Here is a 23,697-nt window from a genome sequence, read left to right as displayed (position 1 = left end):
TGGCAAAGAGGATTGAGGAAATCTGGAGGCTGAGTCACACGTCCCGTGGACCCTCAGAACACACCAGGGAGGCAAGTTGGGAATCGGCAAAGGCCTGGCGCACCTCAAGCTTCCAAGTCTCAAAGCTAAACCTGCTGTACCTGCCTTCACCTACCCATTCCAAATCCAGCCCACCATCGTCTCCATCCAAGTGATCTTTCCATAACCCAAATCTGCCCATGTTTCTGCCCTACTTAAAACCCTCCAGCAGCTACTTGCCCCCACTCTCACCTCACTTCTCTGAACCTGGCATTCAAAACCCTGCTTCCCTCTGCATCTTCACTCCCACTGTCTTCACCATCCCCCTTCCCACTTGCACCACATTCATCGTCTACCCAGGCCTCATGGAGCCACCAGCAGTTCCCCGGTGAACTGTGTGCACCCTCCTAGCCGCTGGTCATCTTAGACTCAGCCAACTCAGGCACCACCTGTTCCGAGAGCTAGTTCCTCCCTCCTTGGAGAGAACCGGCACCTGGCCCACGCCTCTACCAGAGCACAGGTAGAATGAATTACTCTCTATCTAGTTGTTGACATGACTTTCCCCACACTGGACTGTGCATTCTCTGGGGCCAAGGCCCTCACCTTACTCCGCTCTGAGTCATCAGCACCTGGCCGGGGCTGAGTTCCCAGTAAACGCCAGCGAATGGGAAGTGGGGTTCCACCCTAAGGAGCCATCATGATAGGGTAAATGGTTAAAATATGGAGCACCCCACTGACCCTTTGATCCACCCATCAAATAATTGAATCTGCAGGTTCTTCTCCCCTCCCCCCTTTCCCTTCTCCCTAGTTGTACTCATATGTTCAGATTAATTTCTCCTAAGGGAAAGAAGAGGCAGGCTCTGGACAATGGTATCTTTGGGTCAGATGGTACAATGTCTCCCACGGGCTAGGACTAGGCAACTATAAGAGGATGTGCTGCTGAGCAAGAGCCCCTGGGTTCCTTCTCCAGGAACCCAACCTTGATTTTTCCCTTTTCCAAGCTACTTAACCTCTCTGAACCTTAGTTCAGATGGATGTGGTTACGAATACTATTCGAATAGTATTCGTAACCACATCTCATTGTGGTGAGAATCAGGTGCGATACTCATTGTAAAAGCCCTACATAATGCTACTTGATATTAGGCTTTTGAGATCCCAATAAAGTGGCATCTTAGGGTCACGACACCGACAAATTGCATTTGTTATTTCGAATGACTAAAAGGAACTCCTCAGGCAATACTGCTTTTCAAAGTTTCTCTAAAATGAGAACTTCTTAAGGTGCCCGGCTCCTCAGGCCCACTTAAGACAACTATAAGTGAAGCCCCACCTACCCAACCTCTAAGCCACGCCCCTTTCCGCACAAATCTCTACGTTGTGGGCCCTTCGACATTGATTGACGTTTTTATTGACCAATAAGAAGTAAAATTTCCGCCAATGTCCGGTGAGGGGGCAAGACTTCCTTGCTGTTGCTAAGACACTCTTGTTTCCCTCCTTGACAACCCTGGCGGGGGTGCGCTCGCTGAGGCCCTGGCTCCGGCCCCCGCGGGAGCAGGTGAGGCCCGGGGGAGCGGTGGGCAGCCGGGCGGGGAGGGCCGGCCCGAAGTGGGGCCGGGAGGCATTGCGGGGCGGGCGGGGCCTCGCCCACCGCGGAGGCCCCACCTCAGCCTCCTGCCTGTTGGTCCCCAGTTCCAGGTCCTCCCAACCCCCATTTTCCTCCACCACCACTTCGGGGACCTGCGAGCTCTGTCGAGACAGTTTCGCCGTCGCGACTCTGCAGGCCGCCCCTCCCTACCCTCCCGAGGTCCTCTCCAGCTTCACGATCCGCCGTGCTCCCTAACCCAACTCCTCCTCGCGCCTTGATCCCCTATCTTTCGCAGGGTAACCCCCTCCTCCCGCGGGTGGGCCGGTGGTCGCCATAGCCTCCCCCCAGACCGCTTGACTTGGGCAGTTGACGACGTGCTGGGACTCGAGGCTGGTCATTTCCCTTTTTGGCCTCAGTTTCCCTATTTGTAAACGGGAAGTTAGGTTGAATGATCTCTAAGGTCTCTTTGACGCTGACGTTCTAAGATGTGATTCTTTGACCCAACTGTAGGCTTCCCTGACGATGTGGTCCTTTCGGGAAGTTTCGGGTGTAGTGAAAAGGACTTGGCAAACCTAATTTGGATTCCCAATTACAGGACCCTAGCAAGTTACCTAATCTCTCTGGAGTCCAGTCTGAGTATATATAGAATTAGGAACCTGCGGCACATCTCCTTTGGGGATTCTGAGGATAATATGAACTTCCTTCCTTTGTCTCTTATTTCCACACATTTTCCCCGTCTGAGAAGTGTCACCAGCTCCCTTATGGTCAGCTGTCATTTCTCCGTTTCTCCTACAAATCCACATCTCTAGCTCTGATCTTTCTCCTGGGCTTCCGTGGTTAGAGAGACTTTGGGAGTGGGGGTTGGAGTAGAGATTGATATATTGATGTGGTGCTTGGCCTTGATGGCTTCCCTCCTGCCCTGATAATCCATTATTCCATGATTCCCGGCTCCTGATGAAACATCTCCATTTGTGTATCTCACCAACAGCTTAAACTCAGGAGTTCAAAAATCAGACCAGCCCGCGTCTTTATCTATCCATCTGTTCTACCTGACTTCCCCTGTTTGTCTCAGTGGCATCACCATCCTCCTGGGGCATCCTCCGTCACTCTGCCACGCCCATCCCACTTAGGCAGTGTCAAGTCTTTGATTGTGCCTCTGCAAGGGCCTCACATTCTCTCTATGCCTAAAGCCACCGTCCTGGTTCAAGTTTTTAATGCCTGTCACCCGGGCCATTGCTGTAGCTTCCTAACTGGTGTTCCTACCTCCAGTCTCTCCTCCTGTTAACCCAGCCCATCAGAATAATTGCCCCAAAACACAACCGTGTCACCAGCCCCCAAGACACTTCCAAAGGGCTTCTCTTTCTCCACTAAAAATATCCATACTTCTTCAGCCTGGGTCTTAGGGCCCTGCTGTATATCCACAACCTGACCCCAGTATCCATACTTCTTAAGCCTGGGTCTTAGGGCCCTGCTGTATATCCACAACCTGACCCCAGTCTTTCTTCCCAGCCTACTTTCTCTTTTCTCCCTTGCCAAGTTCTGTCCTCAGGCCAAATTGGACTGTTGGACTTTCCCAGAAAACGCTTTGAGCTTTCTGCTTTACATCACTGTGTTTGTTCATCTCTCTGCCTGGAAGGCCTTTGCTCACCTTGCCCACCCATCAGGATTCCCACTCACCTTTTAAGGTCTGACTCAAATGCTGCCCCTACCACCAAGCTTTTCTTGCTGTCCTCTGGCCGCCTCCAGAATTCTCCTATTTCCTCTATCTTTGCACTTACTTGTGGCACTTACTGCTTTCTGCCATGAACCATAGTTAATTCCTTATGTGTGTGGGTCTGTCATATTGGATTGTATCCTCCTTGAAAGCAGAGACCGTCTCTTGTTTATAGCAGAGTAGTTGAAAAAGCTTAATCCTGAAGTCATATATAGCTGATTGAATCCTAGCTCCTCCGTTTATTAGCCGGGTGGAAAGTCACTTTGCTTTTCTCAGCCTGAGTGTTCATCAGAGAAGTAGGGATAATAGTGCCCATCTGACAGAGTTCTTAGGGGGAGTAAATGAACACCCATCCTGTTGTCTTGTTCAGGGTCAGTGCTTAATAAATGTTATTGAATGGATTTGATAGGTCCTCTCCCTTCCCAGGGGGCAAATGAAATATAATTTAATTACAGTTTAGATATTTGTTGGGCTTCTGCCATGTGTCACACATTGGACTTGGTGCTCTTGGTGTCCAGGAGAACAGAGCAAGTCGTTCAGCCCCAGGTGATTGTCTGGACTCACGAAGCACTGCTGAGTCGTGACTGGTTGTGAGATGTCACCAATAGTTAGCGATTGTGACTGATTTTTTAAAAAAGTAAATCAGGGCTAACTCCAACTCATTTCTGTGATAACGTCATTCTCGGTCCCTTACGTTCAAATCTGTTCTCTTGAGTGGGAAAGGAGGGGGTAGGTGGGAAGGTGGGGGGTGGGAGACTGTGGAATCCGCTGTCTGTAGTGAGCATCTGTTCTCCTGTGGAGCTGATGTCTGTGATAGTTATGGCTTTTTGTTGTACTTTGTATCCTGACAAAAATGTTTGGATTTGGGTATGTCCGTGAGGGTGTACCACATGAGTCAGTGTTGTTTATTGCATCACCTTGTACATAAAGAAAATGTCTTGATCTCTACCTCCTCATCTTTCTCGCTTCCTCTCTCCCTCTTTCTTTCCTTCCCTCCCCCTGGTTTAAGACACATCAGAAGTTTTCACTGGACCTCAGTGAAATGAGAAAAAAGAAGGGTGATGTGAAAAAAAAAAGGCTTTGTGTGCATGAAAGGTAACTCTTTTCTTGAGCAGGACTGTTCTTTATCCTGCGATCGTCTCTTTCTTACTCTTAAAACTTTCTTTTATAGTAGATGATGCATTTTTTAAAATAAATTTATTCATTTATTTATTTATTTACTTTTGGCTGCGTTGGGTCTTTGTTGCTGTGCGCAGGCTTTCTCTAGTTGCGGCGAGCGGGGGCTACTCTTTCTGGCGGTGCACGGGCTTCTCATTGCGGTGGCTTCTCTTGTGGAGCACGGGCTCTAGGCGCGCGGGCTTCAGTAGTTGTGGCGCGCGGGCTTAGTTGCTCCTCGGCATGTGGGATCTTCCCGGACCAGGGATCGAACCCGTGTCCCCTGCACTGGCAGGCAGATTCTTAACCAGTGCGCCACCAGGGAAGTCCCAGGTGCATTTTAAACTGATTGTGGAATCCACATCTTCCATGTTGTTTCCTGACGTCACCACTGACATCTTAGACGAACGCTCTCAAGTCCTTAGGTTCCTTTCTCCTCACCTTACGAGCTTTGCCCTTTGTTTGCCAGAAGGCAGAGGGCGGACGTGTCAGGGAAAGGCAGGAGGATAACCAAGGTGCCGAGTGTGTGTGTAGCCCCGATACGGCTGGAAGTCGGAGGCCTGCCTGGACAGGGGGCTGGACCAGTGGCTGCCGAGGTTTGACATTGTTTGTGTTACTGTCTTGTTTCCTACTTGCTTGTGACAGGAAAGCAAGCACAGAAGGTAGCGTCAGAAGAAGAGACATGGGCTCCGCTCCTGGCTCTGTCATTGCTGGCTGTGTGCCCACAGGCCAGCCCCCCAAACCTCTCTGAGCCCCAGTGTCTTGTCTGAGAACTGGGAGCGGGTGCTGCCCTCACAGGTTGTTACGGGATGAAATGAGGCAGTAAGTGTGAAAGCGCAGTGTCACCACACCACAGCCCCCGGCCCAACTGTGTTTACCAGATTTCCTTGTGAGTCCTTCCTGCTTCAGTACTAACAGCACCGGGGGGGACTCGGTGAGTGTTGGTTTGTTTGGCCTAGCATTTAGCTGTTTAGTTGGCTGGGATATGAACAAGGGCATTGCACTTCCCCTTCCTTCCACACCAGTAGCAAGAGCTGACATTTACTGTGAGGCAGAGTCTATTCTTAGGCCCAGTTTCCAGATGAGAAAACCAAGGCCTAGAGATGTAAACACTTACCCGAGACAGACCGAGGTGTGAAGTCAGACCTGCCTGCGGAGCACGATGCCGTGCGCCAAGCGTGTCCTCCCACCTCTCGGATGCTGGAAGGTGGTAAAGGGGTGGCGAGCCGTGGTCCACGAGCCAAGCGTGTTCCAGGCGCTGAGTGGCTTGGGGTGGGCGGTCGGGGTGCTGGCTGACACTTTTGGCCTTATTTCCCAGAATTCATTCAGTTTTCCTTCCTCCTTCCCACATCCCGTAACCCTCTTAAGGATTCTTCCCAAACACTTCAAAAGCAAAATAATAAATAGTGACTGAGGTCATTGCCACAGAAGAACAAGGGGCACAGGCTTTGACAAGAGGATAAGATGGAGAGCCCTGCCTCTGCCTCCTGTTGCCTAGGAGAAGCCTCGCATCAGACATGGGCGAGTCTGTGTAAAGCTCCAGAGGGGCCCTTGGTTAAGGAGGGGAATAAAGGGCAGAGAGGGAGCAAGGCTGCCACTGGCTCTGTGCGCCAGGACAGGCCCCGGGACGGTCAAGCTCTGGTACCCAGGAGATTCAAGTGCCCTGGCCAGGGGCACGCTTACATTATTAAAGGGCTCTCTTTTAGACCTGACGCAACTTCTTCCTGGCCTGATCCTGTCAGGCACACACTCATTTGCATGGAAGATTTATAAGGTTATTAAAACCTCTAGTTCTGCTATTTTCGGTAGCATTCTATCGGCAGGGTTTTAAAATCGTGGCTGAATGACTGTAGCTGTACTATAATGATACAGCATCATAAAAAATTCTCCTACCTCTCTGGATTTGGAAACACATCATCTATAACTGTTCCTTTTCATTCTGTGAGTCTCATTCCTTTTGGATCCCCAGGAGTACGTGCAGTGGGTAGGAAAAGTATTTGCAATTGTGGTCCTGAATAAATGTGGTTGAATGATATTGACGAAGTGCTGGCTGATAACATGGTGGCTGTAGGGGCAGCGTGATGCTGAGCGCAGAGAGCTCCGCGATTTCAAAACGCTCACGTGCATCTACTTGGTGCTCTCGACAGCTCTCTGAGAATGAGAAGGTGGGATTATCCCATTTCACGGAGGAAACCAAGACTCAGGAGGTTAAATTACTTGCCCAAAGCTGCAGAGCAAGGAAGAGGGCAGAATTGATTTCAGTTACAGAGCTAGTATTCCAGCCTTAATATTCCGCCTCGTGATCCTGTACTTTCTCTTCTTTACAAGGTGATGTCCCCTCTAAAAAAAATTGTCCCAGTGGCTTTTCCACTTTGTTCCTGAAGAATGGGCTTTGGTAATACCGCTGAAGTCTTGTTTCATCAGGATTCTATGTGTTGAAGCAGAGTCCAGGCAGCGGTCACAGACCCTGACCTCCCCGAGGGCACACGTATGCACAGTTGCCACCGAGCTCCCCTCCACACTAGCGCTTTTTAGCCCAGAGGATGAATTGGATTGAGTTGAAATATTCAGGTGGAAGGGCCCTACGCAGCTGCTTCAGCATTGTAAGTTGTTCCCACTTGAAAACCTCAGGAGGCAATGGAAGCTTAAAGCCCTTATTCTTTTATCATCAGTGTGGCCCCGCACCTTCCGTCACCCCTTGGTGATGTGGAAGAGGAGGCAATAAAGTGGCCTTTACCGGAGACAGCTAGGGGGACAGGGTGCAATGGGACCCTAACATTAACGAGAAAGGACGAAATGGTTCACTGGCTTTTGTGAAATAAGACACTTCAGCAGAGAGTACAATGAGATTGTACTTGGTAATTTGCAGGCTTATATATAGAGACAAACAGAAACTGCTAATATCTGAGTGGTACAAATGCCCAGGACGCTGAGGTAACGGGCTGTCTCTCCGCTGGGAAATCAGAACATACCCATGCTGTGGGGCGTGGGGTCGGTGCCAGGCTTCCAGCCCCGCTCGAGGGAGCCGAGCACATGGAGTGGCGCTGAGGACTTCTGCAGCATCAGAGAGTGGGATAAGCTCGAGAGCACAGCCCAGAAAAAGTGCACGGAAAGCTCAAGGCTTGGCCAAACAAGGGTCAAGTTAGCATCGGAACAGCAGACACCGAAAGGGAAGATCAAACGTTCCTCTCACCGCTGGACTCACAGGAGCCGTGCTAGTGGTCACGCCCTAGAGGTCAGGCGTGCGGGCGCCCGCTGCGTGTCATTGCCGTGCGGAGGCCTTGTGAGGAGGGGTTGGGGTGACCGTGCCCAGATCAAACCCCAGCTTTGCCGCTCAGTAGCTGAGCGACCCTCCATTCATGCGGGCCCTAACTCGTGGGGTCGTCGGTGACATGGGGCTGAGTAAACACACGTGGAGCGCTTAGAACAGTGTCTGGCCCACAGGAAAGCCAAGAGACGTCGCTCGTTGTTACCTGCCCGTTAGTTGCCCATTAGTTACTACGCTAGGCATCTTCAGGGTGCGGTGGTCGTGCGCTGAAAGCAAATGTATTTGGAAATGTGAGAAGTGCTGGAATATTATTTGGCTGTGTTTGGCCAATAAGGATGGTTACAAAGGGCTTAACGACATGGCAGTGTGTATTTATTTGTATTAGTAGTACTTCTGAGATTAAAAGTTCTTTGAATTATAGCATAAAGAGAAATACCAGAATTTCCAGCACTGCTTCCAGTCTTTTAGAATCCAGGCCCATCTCTTTAGAAAAAGCCCCATCTGTTTTTCCATAACTAGATTTGGAAAGAAAAAAAAAAATCTGTACATGTGTATTAGCTTTATAACTTTTCAGTCATATCCTTGTATGCTTCCCCCAGGAGCCAGAGGGAGGGAAGCACAATTTACTGAATGCCTACCATGTGCCTGGCGTACATTGTCTCGTTTGATTCTCATAACAGCCCCATGAGATAGATTGGACTACCTTCACGTTACTGATGAGGTCCAGGCCATGCAGCTAGTGCGCGGTAGGACCGGTACTAATGCCCCAGCCTCCCAACCCCTGGGCCAGCCAGACGGGTGACCTGAGGGAGTGGATGAGAAGAGCTGGGCTGCCAGGTGTGCCAGGGAGGGCACAGAGCACTGCTGGTCCCCTTCCTCCCACAGAGCAGGGACCTGCGGAAGGAGGCACTTGTTTGCCCATAAACCCAGGGCTGTTGAACGTGACCTGACATCTCACTTCCTAACCACATCTGCTGGGGAGCAAGGACTGCGTACATAGTGGGCATGCAGAGAAGCTACGTTCGTTAATTGCGAGCTCAAGGCTCCACCCTCAGCCTGGCCCGCAGTCAGTATTTGTCTTGATAATGACAGTGTGGGCTTGCAGCATCGTACCAACGTGTTCTTAGCTGGGTCCCAGCATCTCGTGTTGACTCATCCTCCCGTCTGCAGACTTGCTGGCCATTTGGAAAGGATGCAGAGGAGTTGAGATGGGGAGGTGTCAGATTGTTACTGAGACATTTCTAATTTGCGATGTATGGTTTTTAAGCCAACTCGTTTCTCCTGGTTTTTCCTGTTTTCTGCAGCACCCCTTGGGGAAAGACATTTTCTGCTCCCACCAAGCTGACTGGGCCTGCTTCCTGAATCTCCTGGGTGTGTCTTAATTACCAGTCCCAGCACCTCCTGAAAGCCCCACTCTCTCCTCCTGGTCACAGAGGAAGGATCATGGGAGAAACAGAAGGGAAGAAAGATGAGGCTGATTATAAACGACTGCAGACCTTTCCTCTGGTCAGGGTAAGCCCTGGAGGAGGGAGGCAGGTAGCCAGCAGGCCCCACAGAGCCTTAGAGAGAGGCAGGGGGAGCTTGTCCCCTGCAGAATAGCAGTGGGAGGAAGTTAAGAAGGGCTCTGTTGGCCAGATCTAGAGACCGAGGGGTCAACAGTGATTCATCCTTTCATTCATTCATTCACTCGACAATTACTTATTTAGGCCACCTGCTATATATATCGGGCACTGTTCTAGGCACTGTGGATGTAGGAGTGAACAAGACAAAGGCCTGGCCCACATGAAAGAAAGGTTTAAAGAACATAATTTCAGGTAATGAGTGCTATGAAGAAGAATAAAGCAGGTATAAGGGGCTGGCGAATAGAGGATGTCTTCTAGAAAGGTTTCTCTGATCAGAGACCTGAATAAAATTAGGGAGCAAGCCTTGTGAAAGTCTGGGGGAGAACACTCCCCAAGCAGGGGAGGCAGCAGGCACAGAAAGCCTGAGTAAGCCAAGCGTTTGGGAGGAACAGCAAGAAGGCCAGTGTTGCTGGAACAGGTGCTGAGGGGGTGGCAGGACGTGAGTGTCAGCGTGACAGCAGGGCCAGGCCCCAGAGCCCTGGGGGCCACGGTGAGAAACGTGGATTCTATCCTGAGTTCAAAGGGGAACAGTAAAGAGCTTTAAGCAGAGGAGTGGGAGTGCTGTGATCCGTTTTACGTTTAGTATTTCTAAAAGATCACTCTAGCTGTTGGAAGGAGAATGGATTTTAGGGAATCAGGGTGGAAGTGGGGAGACCAGTCAGGGTGCTATTGCAGAGGCCCAGAGAGATGTGGGTGGCTGGGTCCAGGTCACAGAGTAGAGGTGGCAAGACATGGTAGGATTCTGGACAGATCTTGAAGGTAGAGCAATAGAATTCACTGGCGCATTGCATGCTGGGTACGAGGGAAAGCAAGCCAAGGGTGACTGCTAGGGTTTATTTTGTCCTGAGCCTGGGAGAGAAAACTGTGTCGATTACCAAGAGAGGGAAGACGGAGGAATAGGTTTGTGGGAAAAATCAAGAGTTATCTTTCAGACATCTGAGGTTGTCAAGTAGGCAGTTGGACATAGGAATCCGGAGCCCAAAAAAGAAGTTAGAGCCAAGGATGAACATGTGGGAGCCCTCCCCGCATAGAAGATGCATAAATCCATGGAGCGGGGTGGGGTCCCTAGAGAGCAGGTAGCTGGGTGGAGACGAAGCCCAGAAGAGGAGGCACTTGAGCAAAGTGGCCCGAGAAGGAGCGCCCAGAGGGGCCACACCGTCTCTTCAGGCTTCTGGGCGCGTCAGCTGTGTTCTGAGGCTACTGATAAACCGTTCCCGTGGCCGGCAGGCTCCCGCCTGGTCCAGCCTTCAGCCCGTGCCTGTCGCTGTAACACGTTGGTTGCACAGGGGCCTAGGAGCCCGCGAGGCTTAGCATGATTCCGTCAGGAGATGGGTCATCTCTCTGGGCTGTGCCGGGCAGCTCCCCGGTGTCCGTGCCTTACGCTTGGGACGGAGGCCAGCCCAGGAGGCAGGTCACAGGCTGAGGCTCTCTCTGTTTGTCCCCTGCCTTGTCTCCAGCACTCGGACATGCCAGAGGAGATGCGAGTGGAGACCATGGAGCTGTGTGTCACGGCCTGTGAGAAATTCTCCAACAACAACGAGGTATTGCCATCAGTGCAGGCGGCCCCTCGTGTCTTTGGTGACCCCTGTGACCCCAGTCCCCACAGCGAGCCCCAGAGAGTTCTGCTGGGACCAGGCTAGAGCCTTCCTTGGAAGATTCGCACCGTGGGGAAGGCCGGTGAGGGGAGAGACCGGTGCTGTCTCCAGTACCGATCCGATGCTCACGACCAGCCCTAGAGGGAGAAGAGCCAGAGGGCTTTCCGCGACGCCCCTGCCCACGTTCCCCGTCTCAGGCGGGCTGCTGAATAGGGCACCTTTCCCCTTGGCTCCGTCCCCGCGGAGAACAGAGGCCCGCCCAGGCGCTCATTCATGTATCCATTCATCCATGCAAGAAGGATGTTAGACACGTCCCTGTGCCAGGACCGTTCTGGCTGCTGGCGATAACGACAAATCGGCGTCGACACAGGGATGTCACTCATCAACCTGGTGGTGAGCAAGAAAGAAGTCGGTGTCATGGCAGCTTGAGTGATGAGGCCGACCCTGGCTAGTGAGAACCCAGGCTTTGGGCCAGGGAGGCCCACGTGCACATCCCATCTCCAGCCCCCACTAGCTCTTGAACCTTGCACAGGCCATTTCTCATCACCCAGTGGCCTAGCCTATGGCCAGGGGTGAGGGTGCTGCCAGTGCCCAGCAGGCGCCTGAGCACGGGGCTCACCCCGCAAAGGCCGGGCCTCCGCCCCACCCCCAGTGAGCGCGGGAAGGAGGGAGCTGCTGCCGCAGCCGAGGGAGCCAGGCCAGCTTCTGTCCCAGAGCCCACCAGGCCCATCGGGGAAAAGCCTTTCTGTTCCCTGAGGGGAAGCCTGACACCTCGTGGTGACGATGGTAATCCGTGCAGTCTGCGGCGTGCTCTCCGGGCGCTTGTTCGTTGAGTGCTGAGAACCGCCTTGTGGCCCTGGCACTGGACGCGGGCACTAAGGGCAGAGCCAGAGCTCCAGCCCAGGGCCCTGTGTCAGGCCCGAGGCCGCTCTACCGCCTCGCCAGCGTCTTCTGACTGATGAGGTAGTGTCTGGTTTCCTGTCCCTGTGTAACGACAGCCCCTGGCAGGAGGGTCCCCGTGCGGAAACCCTGTCCGAAGGTTCCGTAAGCAGAACAGCGATATCAGGCAACAGGCCTTTCTCTTGCCAAGACTTGCGCTTTCCGGAGAGGCGCTGACTCATGCCCACTCTCTCCCCGAAACCTCCCTCTCTGATGAGCATCCTCTTGGTTCCAGAGCGCCGCCAAGATGATCAAAGAGACCATGGACAAGAAGTTCGGCTCCTCCTGGCACGTGGTGATTGGCGAAGGCTTCGGCTTTGAGATCACACATGAGGTGAAGAACCTCCTGTACCTGTACTTCGGGGGGACCCTGGCTGTGTGTGTCTGGAAGTGCTCCTGACACTGTCCCCCACCCCTGCCCCCGTCCCCCACAGGCCTTTTCCTGCTGTTCCTCTGGGATGGGGAGCAGCCCCAGGCAGCTCCTGACTTTCCAAAGGAAAGCGGGCTCTCTTCTGTTGTCCTGGGTACCGTTTCCTGAGCCGCGCCCAGTGTGTGAATTCGTTGACATCTCTGCCCCAGGCTCGCAGCCATCTCACGCTGAGTCCCAGGGTGTGAGGGGGCGGCAGGGGAGGGGTGGGGAGATGTGACAGGGTAGAAGGAGCGGGGGAGGTGGAATTGCTCTCACAGGGACATGCTAGCCCCACCTCTCCGGGTGGCTGCTCACCCCTCACAGCCCGGGAGCCCCTCGCTCCCACCCGCAGCACTGCAGGCAGGTGTCCGCTGTCCTCGTCTTTACGGGCCGTATGCAGATGGCCTCGAGAGGGAGTCTGTCCTCGGGGGTCGCTGGCGCTTCTCTCCTTGTCCTCTGGAGAAGTGGTGACCCCCACCCCACCCCAGAAGCCCCTTTCCCAGCCTGACCCCGGGCTGAACAAGCCACTGCATCTCGTTGGGCCGACAGCTCCACAGCCCTGGGCTTTGACGTGAGGACCAAGCAGCCTGTCGCCCTCCGTCCCCTCCCCGCTCCCCAGCCGCCAGGCTGCGTGAACCTGTTACCTTGCCTCACCCATGCAGTTGGTAACCAGTGGATGAGGGTGTGGGAGCTGTGACTGCGCAGTTTCTCGAAGTGTCACTGACCTCCGGTGAGACGCCTGGGCCAGGAGTGCCCTCGCCGTGAGGCCTGTTTCAGCAGGGAAACCTGGCCTGCCACTTCTCATCAGGGACCGCATGCTGATTTGTACTTCTTATCTCTGCTGGCTTTTCTATATTCTTTTTGAGTGTGGGGAGAAGGGTTTTAGTAGAAGGGCGAATCCTATTTTACACAGCGGTCTAATTTATATGAATGTCTTGGTTTTTACAATTAAAATAACCAAAAACTGACCTTGATCTACAATCTCTTGAGGTTGGAGTGAAGGCAGGCTCAGTATCCTCAGGCTGTGCTGGGTCCCAGGAACTCGGAGAAGCTTCTGGCCGGACCGCAAGGCTGCCGGAAACCCTGTGCTCAGGCACAGCCCCGCGCGCCCGGGCCCTGCCCCCTCCCCGTTCCGTCACGGGCGCGGACTGAGCGCAGTTGGATGGGGCCCCGTGGACGCTGACTGAGACACCCTTGGTGGCCAGACTGAGCCACTATAAAGACGTTTTCGGTCTCACATAATGTAGTTCAGTTCAGAGATGTTTACTCAGCATCACTGAGTGCCAGGCCCCGGGAGTGGGGACACAAAGATGGAGAAGCCACAGACCCTGCCCTCAGCGCGCTCACAGTCTATCGCAGAAGGACACTTGAACCCGATTGTTTCAACTGGATGTGAAAAGTGGTGCAATAAGAGAGAGGACAGGACGTGGTGGGGTGGAGGGAGGCTCCATGCCCAGCCCAGAGAGTGAGGGGGAGCCTCCGGGGTGGGGGTGAGCCCTGAAAGCCAATTCTTGAAGGGAGAGTGGGATTTTCCCCAGGGAGGAGATGCTCCAGGCCAAGGAACGGTGGGGACAAACGCACAGAGGCGGAAATGGCTTGAGGAGGAGGGGCTGCCCTGCAGGCCCGAGAAGCCCCTTCAGCTCAGGGGCTGGCTCCGGAATCTGAGTCTCACACCCCAAAATGCCGGGTCTGGGCAGAGCTGGGGCAGCCTGTCCTCCCCAGCCCACTGTCCCTGCACTCACGGGGCCTCCTGAGATGGCCCACCTAGGACATTCAGACCTGGCAGTCCTGGCCCCTGGCCCGGTCACAGCCTCCTGAGGCTGAGAGTCCAGTTGTAATGGGATCTGTCAGCAGCTCTGCTGGACGGCATCCTGTCAGTCAGCTAAGCTCTGCCCAGAGACCCGAGCGGCTGAGCTGGGAGGAGGGCACCGTCGGCCCACCCGAGAGCCTCACAAGTGCTCGCTGGGTTGCTGCTGTGCGTGGTGGGGTCCTGAGCTCAGTGCGATGGGGCAGAAAAGGAGAAGTCAGGGTCACTGCCCCAAGGCTGACCACCTGGATCTGTGGAGTGGGTCCTGGCCCTCTGGGACTTGGGGGGCGCGGGGGGCAGCTCCTTGACCTCAGACCTGCGCCGGCCCGAGCCGTGTGCGGCGCCGGGTGCTGCCGGGAGATTGGCGAGGTGTGCAGATGGGAGTACAAGGAGAGGGGGTGCCGAGGCCTGGAATAGCTGTGGTTTAGTAACTGCCGGCTTTGCGGCTGTTCTCTCCTTTAATCTGCCACACGTGGGTGCCAAAAAGTAAGACAGGCTCAGCCCGCATCCCAGGCGGTGGGGTGGCAGTGGGGAGTGTGGGCTCTGAGGTCCACAGACCCGGCTCAGGCCCAGCCCTGCTCTTCCTAACCTCTCTGTGCCTCAGTTGCTTTGTCTATAAAATGGGGATAAAAGGAACCAGCTCCTGAGGTTGCCGGGAGTCTCAGGCCTGCACCTGGAGCAGGTGGTACCCCTGTGGTGCACACTCTGTGTGCTTGGGCGTGCTGCTCTCTTCCCGGCTGGAGATGGGGTGCTGACACCCAGCTCCCCCAGGACGGGCTGGAAATTCAGCAAGATTTTACAAGCCGGCACTGTACTGCCCCAGCAGGCACTCAGTACGGTGGTGCCACTTCTGTCTGCTGCGGCGGGCCCGTCCTCGCAGAGGGCCGTGTGCCCACTGTCGAGATTGGGCCGGGTGACCCGGGGCCGTCGCCGCTGTTTCCCAGACACTGCTTCTCTTGACCTCAGTGGCTTTCCTTCCCTCTGCTCCCTGAGACGTGTGCCAGCCGGGGTCACCCTGACCTTCCTCACAGGCCCGTCCCTGCTCGTGGCCAGTGATTCAACAAGCACTTGCTGACAGGGGCTGCAACAGGAGAGGGTCGTGACGATGCGGAACGCGTCGGAACACACTGGCCTTGACAGTGAGTGGCTGGCAGTCCATTGAGGGAGGCAGACCCAGGAGCAGAAAAGCAGGATGCATTCAAGTAATCTGCTAGTGGGGAGGGAGGGTGGGGTTCAGGGGAATGTGGGGTTCAGGGAAGGGAGGAGCTCTCACTGCCCAGGGCACTGGGGGAGGTGTCACAGAGGAGGTGGCATTGAACTAGGCCGTGGCATTTCCAGGGGAGGGATGAGACGGGGGAACGCCTGGGGAAGGCACCCTCGGGTGAGGGGGCAGGGGCATGTGCAGAACAACAGGGGCCTGAGGAAGCTGGAGAGATGGATGTGGAGGGCAGTGGAGGATTTGGGGGTGCAGCTCCCAAGAGGGTGGAGGGAGGAGGAACGGGATGAAGGTGAGGTTTTTTTTTTTTTGCGATACGCGGACCTCTCACTGCTGTGGCCTCTCCCGTTGCGGAGCACAGGCTCCGGACGCACAGGCTCAGCGGCCATGGCTCACGGGCCCAGCCACTCCGCGGCATGTGGGATCCTCCCGGACCGGGGCACGAACCCGTGTCCCCTGCATCGGCAGGGGGACTCGCAACCACTGCATCACCAGGGAAGCCCGATGAGGGGTTTCTGGGGTTGAGGACGAGGAAGCTTCCAGCTGTTGAGTGTCCCCCACTTGGCAGGCACTGGGCTCCCTCCCTTATGACCGCGATGTCCCGTATCCTCAACAGACCTCCGAGGTGGAGATCACCGTCCCCATTTACAAATGAAGAAATTGAGGCTGGGCGGGCGAGGTATCTTGCCCAGGTCCAGTTAGGAAGCGACTTCAGCCGGGACCTAGACCCTGGCCTGCCGGCCTCAGCGGCCCTGCTCGTCAGGGCACAAGCTGTGTTCACAGGCCTACTGTTTACCTCCTACCCAGTGGAGAGCTGGGGTCCCCACGGCCAGTCCACACCTCCGTCCGTCGGGCTCCCAGCTGCTTCCTTCCGCCGGCAGCAGGCCTCCACCTCCCCTCTGCTCGGCCTGCCACAGCCCCCGGCATTCACTTAATGGTGGCAGCGACCACAGCCTTGCAGCCACCGCCAGCCCCGGCCCCTCCGGTGCCGTCTGTGTGTGAGCAGCGGTGACTCGCCCACCGACACCTCAGTCCCCTCTGCCGGGCCCAGCCAGAGTAGGCGTAGGGGAGATCGCAGCCTTCTCTGGACACATCTGGAGGCCGAGTCACAGGCCCCGGCCCTCTGCCTGGGAGAGCAGTGCGCGCCGGCCAGGGAGAATGAAACGCTGGTCACCGCACCGGGGCCCGCGGGGGTGGGGGTGGGGGTGGGAGGGGGCCAGGGGCACCGAGGCAGTCGGTGGGAGAAGGCGAAGAGCAAGGACTTGGTAATGGGGCCCGTGGCATCCAAGGCGGCGCGCACACTGCCAAGGGGACAGACTGCCCTTGAAGCTCGCGGGGGGCCTGTGGAGAAATCTTCTGGTGAATATCTAATGTTGTCTTGGAAGTGATGCAGAGAAGCTCCAGGATCCTGCTCAGCCCACTTCCTGCTCCTCCGGAGAACAGAGCCTACGGGCAGGCAAGGGTGTCCCCTTGGCTTGTGGGCTCCCCGGCCAGCGTCTCCCCCTCCCCGCAGCAGGACTGACAGAGCTTGTGAAGCAAGGCTTAGCTCCTTTTGGGAACAGGGAGCAGAAACCGGAGGGTGTCCTGCAGGCCCCTCCCCCAAGTCTGGGAGGGGAATTGTTCAATTTTAGCCATAAGCCACCACCCTGTTCTATTTTCCTTTTGTTCTCATCTCATATTTAAAGCAACCACCTCCCACTGCCAGCTGCTGTCTTCAATCCTTAGAAAGATGGGGCGGGAGGGGGCGGGTGGGGTAGAAAGAGGGCAAGCTTCGGAGGCAGCAGACCTGGATCCGTATTCATAATATTGCCAGACTGTCGGGTGCCCCAGGCGTGCCAGGCCCTGCACTAAGCATTTTCCAAACTCTATCTCATTTAAGTCATGCATCCCTCCTGTGAGGAGATACTCCCAGCATCCCCCTTTTACAGATGAGGCATCCCAGAGAGGTCAGGCTCGGGGTCTCACAGCCAAGATTCACCGTAGGCCTACAGGACACCCGAGCCCAGCTCTTAAACCTCTCCGGGAGTCTGCCCACCAGCTGGGACAGCCACTCTGCTTCTCAGATCTCAGTTTTCTCACCTGCAAAATAGGGTTCCCAGCTTCTGCCCTGCCTCCTTCCCAGGGTTACTGTAGGACACCAAGGAGATGGTGGCCATGGAGGTGGAATTGCTTTAAGGTTAGAAGTGCTGATTGGGGATTGGGGTCAGGGCCAGTCTGGGGAGCCATCTGCTGCCCTTGGGCCCCCACTTCCACTGGGAGACTTGGGAGTCTGGAAGGTGGGGCTCAGCAGGGGAGGTAGGTAATTACCTCCAAGGCCCTGTCGGCACCGGTGCCCTGCAGGGTCAGAGCGTGAGAGGCAGGGTGACCACACACACACACACACACACATCCAGTGGCCAAGGAACCCAAACAGCGGGGACCAGACCTTCCATCTTGAGTCCCAATAGCAGGCTGTGTCTGTCCTTCCAGCCTCAAAATGGCCCACTGAAGTGAGCTGGGTAAACTCCCTGAGGATCCCCTGCCCTAACAGTAGGGAAATGGCTTCATAGAGAACTTGGGATGTGCCCGAAGTGGGGGCTGGCCTGGGGCAGAGGTTTCTCCTCCACATACCAATAGCCTCAGAGACATGGTAAGAGTGGTGCCAGCTCCTCTAGGACTCTTTCCCCCTTGTGGTCCCTGGACACTCCATCTAGAGGGTCACTTTGTGTCCGCACTGTGCCTCATCTTCTGTCCTGGTATCTACACTTGCTACGTTTTATTGACTTGATGGTGGAGACTATGGCTTATCACTCTATCACAGGGCCTGATACGTATCAAAGGTGCATTGTGACTAGTGAGCAAGTGAATAAAGATGGTTGGAGGGATGGATGGATGGATGGATGGATGGATGGATGGATGGATGGATGGGTGGATGGGTGACAAATGAGAGGAAAAGTCTTCTCCGGGAAGCTCAGAGCACCAGGGCACACGAGGCAGGCACATGAGTGACAGCTGGGTCAGGGGCGTCCCTTGATTTCTGATGCCCTCGGCCAAATTTCCTGGCCCCTCACAGGAGGCCTCGGCTTTATTTGGGACTCAGAAAGTCACTCCCCTTTGATCTGGTTCGTAAGAAAAGATGAAGACTCAGAAGCAGCATGCGTGGGTTCCCAAGGCTGGAAGGGCTTGCCAAGAGCAAGAGGAGCATCCGGGTTGTGCTCAGACCCGAGTTCCAACACCAGCTCCACCGCTTGTTGGCTGTGTAGCCTTGAGTGAGTCCCTTTCCCTGAGCCCCATTCTCTTCATGGGTAAAGTGGGGTGAAGTCATTGTCCTCCTATCCCAGAGGTCACTGGGAGGGTCAGGCCTATGGAGCAGCAGTTGAAAGGGGGTCAGGGGTGAGCCACTGCCATTAAAGCCTCTGCCAGAGCGTCGTCATTGGCAGGGGAGCCTTCAACGCGGACCCTGCACCCCCAGTTGGCCTCTGTCGACCGCCTTCTGCCTGCTGTCCTGGTGCTCTTCCCAGCCATCACTCAGCAATGATTTAATGAGCTCCGGAGGTGCCAGGCCCTGTGCAGAGGAAATAGGCACCCACTGTGGTCCCTTGCCGTTGGGGACACAGTCTAGGGCAGACGAGCTCTAAAGAGGCTTCCTGGAGAACGCTGTACAGCCTGAGCAGAGATAAGCTGGTGGGTGTTCAGCAGACGCGTGTTCCAGGCAGAGTCCCCTGCGGAAGCCCCTGATGGCCCTGGCAGGTGCAGAAACTCTCCCTTGAACACTGTCTAGTCTGGAGCTCTTTCGGGAGCCTGGAGCCGAGGGGCTTTGCATTATATAACCCCCTACAGGGCTTAGCACAGGGCTTTGTACACAGCTGGTGCTCAATAAATGTTAAGTGAATGCCCTTATCATTTGCAAAACCTTTCAGCACATTCCTTGTGCTGCTTCTGCTGGGGTCAGGGACATGGGACAGTGGGACAAGCTTGCCGACCTGGAGGAGCTTGCAGTTACGCAGACATGGAGCTAGCAGGACAGCTCCATGTGCAAAGTGCCATTGTGGGGCATGGGTGCACCCAGCAGGGGCGCCGAGACCAGAGGAGGGACATTGAACTGAAATGGACCTGAGTTCAATACGAGGGGAAGGAATTGAGGCAGAACTCGGGATGTGTATACAAGCCCTGAAGACAGAGCGTGACATTTTCAGAAAACAAGGCCATTTGGTGGGGCGGGGGCGGGGGAGATGAGCAGGTTGGGGCGACAGTTGAGAGACGCCTCCGGAGAGTCAGGCAGGGGCCAGGCCTTCGTGGGCCTCATTCGCTGCAGTAAGGATGGAAGTGGGGGCAGTGAAGGAGGTGACAGCATGCGCGTGGCAGGGTCTAGCTGCCACACAGCGGGCAGGCTGGGGGTTCAGGGGGAGGCCTGCACCGGGATGGAGAGGGTGCTGAATCGGGGGAAGCAACAGTGTGCAGGGACCCACTGAGTGTTGGGGACGCAGGGTTGGATGGAGGGCCTCGAGGAGGCATGGGGAGGGGTCGCTCAATCCTTCCTTGGGCTGGGTGGTCCTTGCATTTCCCCCGCCCCCAGCTTAGAGCCCCTGTGGACCTGGGAGGGGCAGTGCCACCCTGGAGATGGACCAGCTTCTTTGGAGGTTTGTCCAGAGCCAGGAGTGGGGCAGGGTAAGCATTCTGTTATTGAGGAGCCCGGAGCCCAGCCCTGCCTTCCCCTTGGCCCCTTGACCTGCGGCCCCTTCTCTTATCAGTGCTCCTAACCCCACCCCAGCCTACCTGGCTAGGGCTCCCTCCCTTGCCCTGCCTCCACTGCATCCCCAGAGCCTTGGGCACTCCCTGGACTCCATCTCTGGGCACCCCTCCAGGAGATGGCCCTCCCTCCGTGGCTGGCTCCAGCAGATGCCACCTCACTCTATCCTCGCAGTATCCGCGCCCCCTTTGAGGCTACCTGGGCGACCTAGCTCCCTGGCCTTCCAGCTGTTTGCATAGCGGCCATGGTACCACCTCCAGATCCTGGGACTCATCTCGGTGGCCCTGCTGCTACACTTGACTTCCCCCTCCTCTTGGGCCCCTTTAGGTGGCCTTGTCACAGCCAGGGCATCCCTTGCCTGATCCCCCCTGCCCCCAGTTCGGGAGCCCCTGGAGGCACTTAGCCCAAAGCTGTGGGGGCTTCAGGAGCCGCAGGACTTCAAGGGTGGCAAGGGCTCTGTGGAGAGAGGGGCTGCCCAACAGAGCCTGGGGCCACAGTCCTGCAGGAGGGCCAGGGCGAACGGGGTGAGCTCTCTGCCCACCCCGTCTACACAGCCATGTCACGCTGGGGGAGAAGGACAAGCTCTTCCACGTCACCCAAGGAGAAGTTCGCTGACCAACAGCGAGAGTGCCGAACGGACATTCAGGGACTCGAGGGTGGGGCTCAGCTGGTTTCTCCCTCGCCTCCGGGCCCCTCTGTCCCAGACTCCCTCTGTCCTCTCTCCTGGCATCCCTCTCGCTGGATGCTGTGCATGCTGGGCCAGTCCCTACATTCAGCAGTGGCTCTAACCCCGGGCCTTGGCTGAGAACCCTGCTAACACGGTGAGCGCTGTGCTCCCACAGGATGCGGGTGCCAGGGAGAGGCCTTGCTGCCCAGACTGGCCAGGAGGGCGTCTCAGAGGAAATAGCATTTGAGCTGGGCCTGGAAGGGGTTCCTGCACGCCCCAGGGAGGTGAGGAGGGGTCAGGGCATTGCAGCTAAAGTCGCTGTGGGTGGGAGTGGACAGAGCTGAAACCGAGGCTGGGTGAGGCACACACCTGTCATCCAACCGGCAGCAGCGAACCAAGGAGGGCTTCTTGAAGGATCGTGATGCCAGAGAGCCAGGAAAAAAGGTCTCCTGGCCTCTTCTCCCAGCTCGGAGGGCTGACAGGAGACAGCCAGTGGGCCAGTCACCTGCCCTGCTAGTCAGTATGAGCTGGGCTGTGAGTTATACTGTAGGCCCAGGAGACCACGGCCTCCTAACCCAGCTCCCTTACCCACATCTCACTCACCCATCGTGACTAGAAGGACCACGCTGCTCCCTGGTTTAACCCCCACCCAATAGATTCCCCACTGCCCCAGGATAAAACCCAGCTCCTCACCCAGCCCGCAGGGCCCAGCATGGCCTGGCCTCACTGCTTCTCAGCAGGGCCCAGCTGCCTGGGCATCCATCGCCAGCCGTGCCCCTTGGGTGTGGGGTTCCAGGGTCAGTGAGGGCCAAGCCAAGTTGACAGAGCCGCCCAGCCAGACCCCCTGGGGTACCTACCTCACCTGGTGATGTTCCCACATCAAGGAGGCTGAGTTGTACCCCCAGCATGACCAGCTGGGCCTGTCCTGTTGGAAGAGGGGCTACCAAGAGGGTCGTGGCCTTGGGTACAGCCAAGTGCACCCCGTGGCCCCACCCCATGCTCCCCATCCACCAGCCCTGCCCTCCCCGACCCCATCTCCACCTTGCAGTCCAGAAGTCTAGGGAAACCCAGATAAAGCAGCCCCAGCAGCAGGCCCTCTTCAGATCCAGGAGATGAGGACCTGGGAGGGGAGCTCTAGGCTCTGCCGTGGACTAGCTCTGGGTCTCCAGGACCAGCCACCCCGCTCTGGGCTCATTTCCTCCTCTGTGCCGCTTTTGCAGTGCCCTTCGGCCAACGCTTCCATGGTACAATTTTCCAACTCTGCTCGGGACGCATCCTGCTTCCTCCAAGGTGAGTTCCTTGCTCCACCACTAGGGGTCCTCTGGGAGGCTGGTCTCACTGCTGCTGACGGTGCGGGGCGACCTCTCGTGGACACATGTGGGCATAACATGGCTCGTCCCTGACTGCCCCGGCCGGGACCGCAGGAGGGCGCTGGGAGGGCCGGCCCGGCTCTGCCCACAGCCTGCTCTCCTCCCAGGCCCAGGGGGCCACAGGCCACCTCCTCGGGTTCATTGGGCCCAAGTGGGAAAAGGCGTGGTGGCTTTGAATCAGTCGGACCTGACTTCCTTCCGCTCTTCACTGGCAAACCTTTACTGAGCACCTGCTGTGTGCCTCGCCTGTGTGGGTACTGAGACAGCCACCTAAGAGCAGGCAGGTCCCCACTGTTACTGAAGTTGTGGTCCAGCCAGGCCCCTGTGCCTCCACTTCACACTCCGAGCCCCACGTCCCTCCTGTAACTTTGCCTGCTCGACAGCCCCACCTCGCAGGGCTGCCACGACAACAGAGGTACTGGTGCTCGGGCCCTGGCCCAGGGCAGACACCCGGGACCCAGTGACTCCCTCGGTAGGTCACCAATCCCTCCTCCCCCACCCCCCCACTTCCACACTCTGCTGCCCCTTTTCCCAGAGGGCTGTTCCAAGGGCTTCCAGCGGGACCCCCCAAATTCCAGTGCCTGAGCACCTCCCCCCATGCTGGGCCGCCTCTTCTGGGAGATCATTTCGGTGCTACCCCCGCCCACCAAAGGAAGGGGTCAAGTTAATAGAATTTGACTGCGAAGCTCTTTATAAAATAAAGATCCTTTCATAGACTGAGGGAGTGCTCTAAAATTTGCCTTTCAGGCCCCTTTGGATTTTCTGCTCAGTAGGTTTGCTTAAAGCGGGGCAGTTCTGAGCCCCTCCCCCTCCAATGGCCAACCCAGGCCAGAGCATCTGGGCTTAAATACTGTCACCCCAGGCCCCAGAGAAAAACACAGGCTGGGCTAGTCCCTCTCAGCCCCCAGGGAGCCCTCCCAGAAAGCAAGAAGGCAGACCCTTGATACTTCATTCTGTGTCTGGGAGTGTCCTATCCAACCCCAAGCCTACAGTCCCCCTGAGGAGGGACTCTTGCCATGCTCCACACTCCTTCCCAAAAAAGAAAAGAAAAGAAAAAAAAACAAACCCAGGGACATTCCTCCACAGCCACTCACACATCTGTAATTTACCTGGTGATGCAGGGTGAGTACACTGAAGCACAGAGAGGTTTAGCATCCTGCCCAGGGTCACACAGCCATGGGAACTTCACAGAGAAGGGAATCCAGAGCAGACTACAAGTGCAGTGTTCTGCAGAGACCCCAGGCCCATTTTCCTGGACCATCTGGCTCACCTTCAGAAAGGCCTGCCTGTAGACCAGTTTGGGAAGGAAGCCAGGGAGCCTGCAGGTAAGTGCGAGGCTCCCTGCTGGTTCTCATTTCATCCTCACCACGGTCTCTCAAGGTAGATGACACTATTCCACTTTTGACAGATGAGGAAACCAAGACCCAGGGAGGCAAAGCCACATCCACAGTCACACTGCTCTCCCACAGGTGCCGGATTCTGTCCCTGACGCTGCGGGCAGGTTGCTGACATGCCCCCTCCACCAGGACAGCAGGTCTCTGGCCTCTGACCGCTGGGCTCTGGAGTGGAGAGCCAGGTAGGGAGTGGGCAGGGGGCCTTTCCATCT

The 23,697-nt window shown here is 56.2% G+C and overlaps 1 protein-coding gene across 5 annotated transcripts; it reads left to right on the top strand.

Moving 5' to 3' along the window:
* Positions 1–1,494: 1,494 nt before the first annotated feature.
* DNAL4 (dynein axonemal light chain 4) lies at positions 1,495–23,608 on the top strand. Of its 5 annotated transcripts, XM_029204227.1 has the most exons (6): positions 1,509–1,570; positions 9,042–9,249; positions 10,817–10,900; positions 12,129–12,227; positions 21,942–22,011; positions 23,561–23,608. In XM_029204227.1, the coding sequence occupies exons 2-6, from the start codon at positions 9,181–9,183 to the stop codon at positions 23,578–23,580; spliced, it is 342 nt and encodes a 113-aa protein (XP_029060060.1). In that variant the 5' UTR covers positions 1,509–1,570; positions 9,042–9,180; the 3' UTR covers positions 23,581–23,608. The 5 variants fall into 5 exon arrangements, with proteins under 5 accessions (XP_029060061.1, XP_029060060.1, XP_029060062.1 ...); XM_029204229.1 differs by lacking the exons at positions 21,942–22,011; positions 23,561–23,608 and adding an exon at positions 12,852–13,265; XM_029204225.1 differs by lacking the exons at positions 21,942–22,011; positions 23,561–23,608 and adding an exon at positions 12,328–13,265.
* The last annotated feature ends 89 nt before the right edge of the window (positions 23,609–23,697 follow it).

Source organism: Monodon monoceros, unplaced genomic scaffold, assembly GCF_005190385.1.
Source record: "Monodon monoceros isolate NGI ecotype Baffin Bay Population unplaced genomic scaffold, NGI_Narwhal_1 Super_Scaffold_6, whole genome shotgun sequence".
In the NCBI taxonomy this organism is placed as follows: domain Eukaryota; kingdom Metazoa; phylum Chordata; class Mammalia; order Artiodactyla; family Monodontidae; genus Monodon; species Monodon monoceros.
Note: the sequence above shows the minus strand (reverse complement) of the source record. Positions and strands in the feature narration are given on the sequence as shown.

Bases quoted from the DNA above. Each gene is read 5' to 3' on its own strand.
- DNAL4 (XM_029204225.1), top strand. From the start codon at position 9,181: ATGGGAGAAACAGAAGGGAAGAAAGATGAGGCTGATTATAAACGACTG. The intron at 9,250-10,816 runs GTAAGCCCTGGA...CCTTGTCTCCAG, and splicing joins AGACCTTTCCTCTGGTCAGG to CACTCGGACATGCCAGAGGA. The intron at 10,901-12,128 runs GTATTGCCATCA...TCTTGGTTCCAG, and splicing joins AATTCTCCAACAACAACGAG to AGCGCCGCCAAGATGATCAA.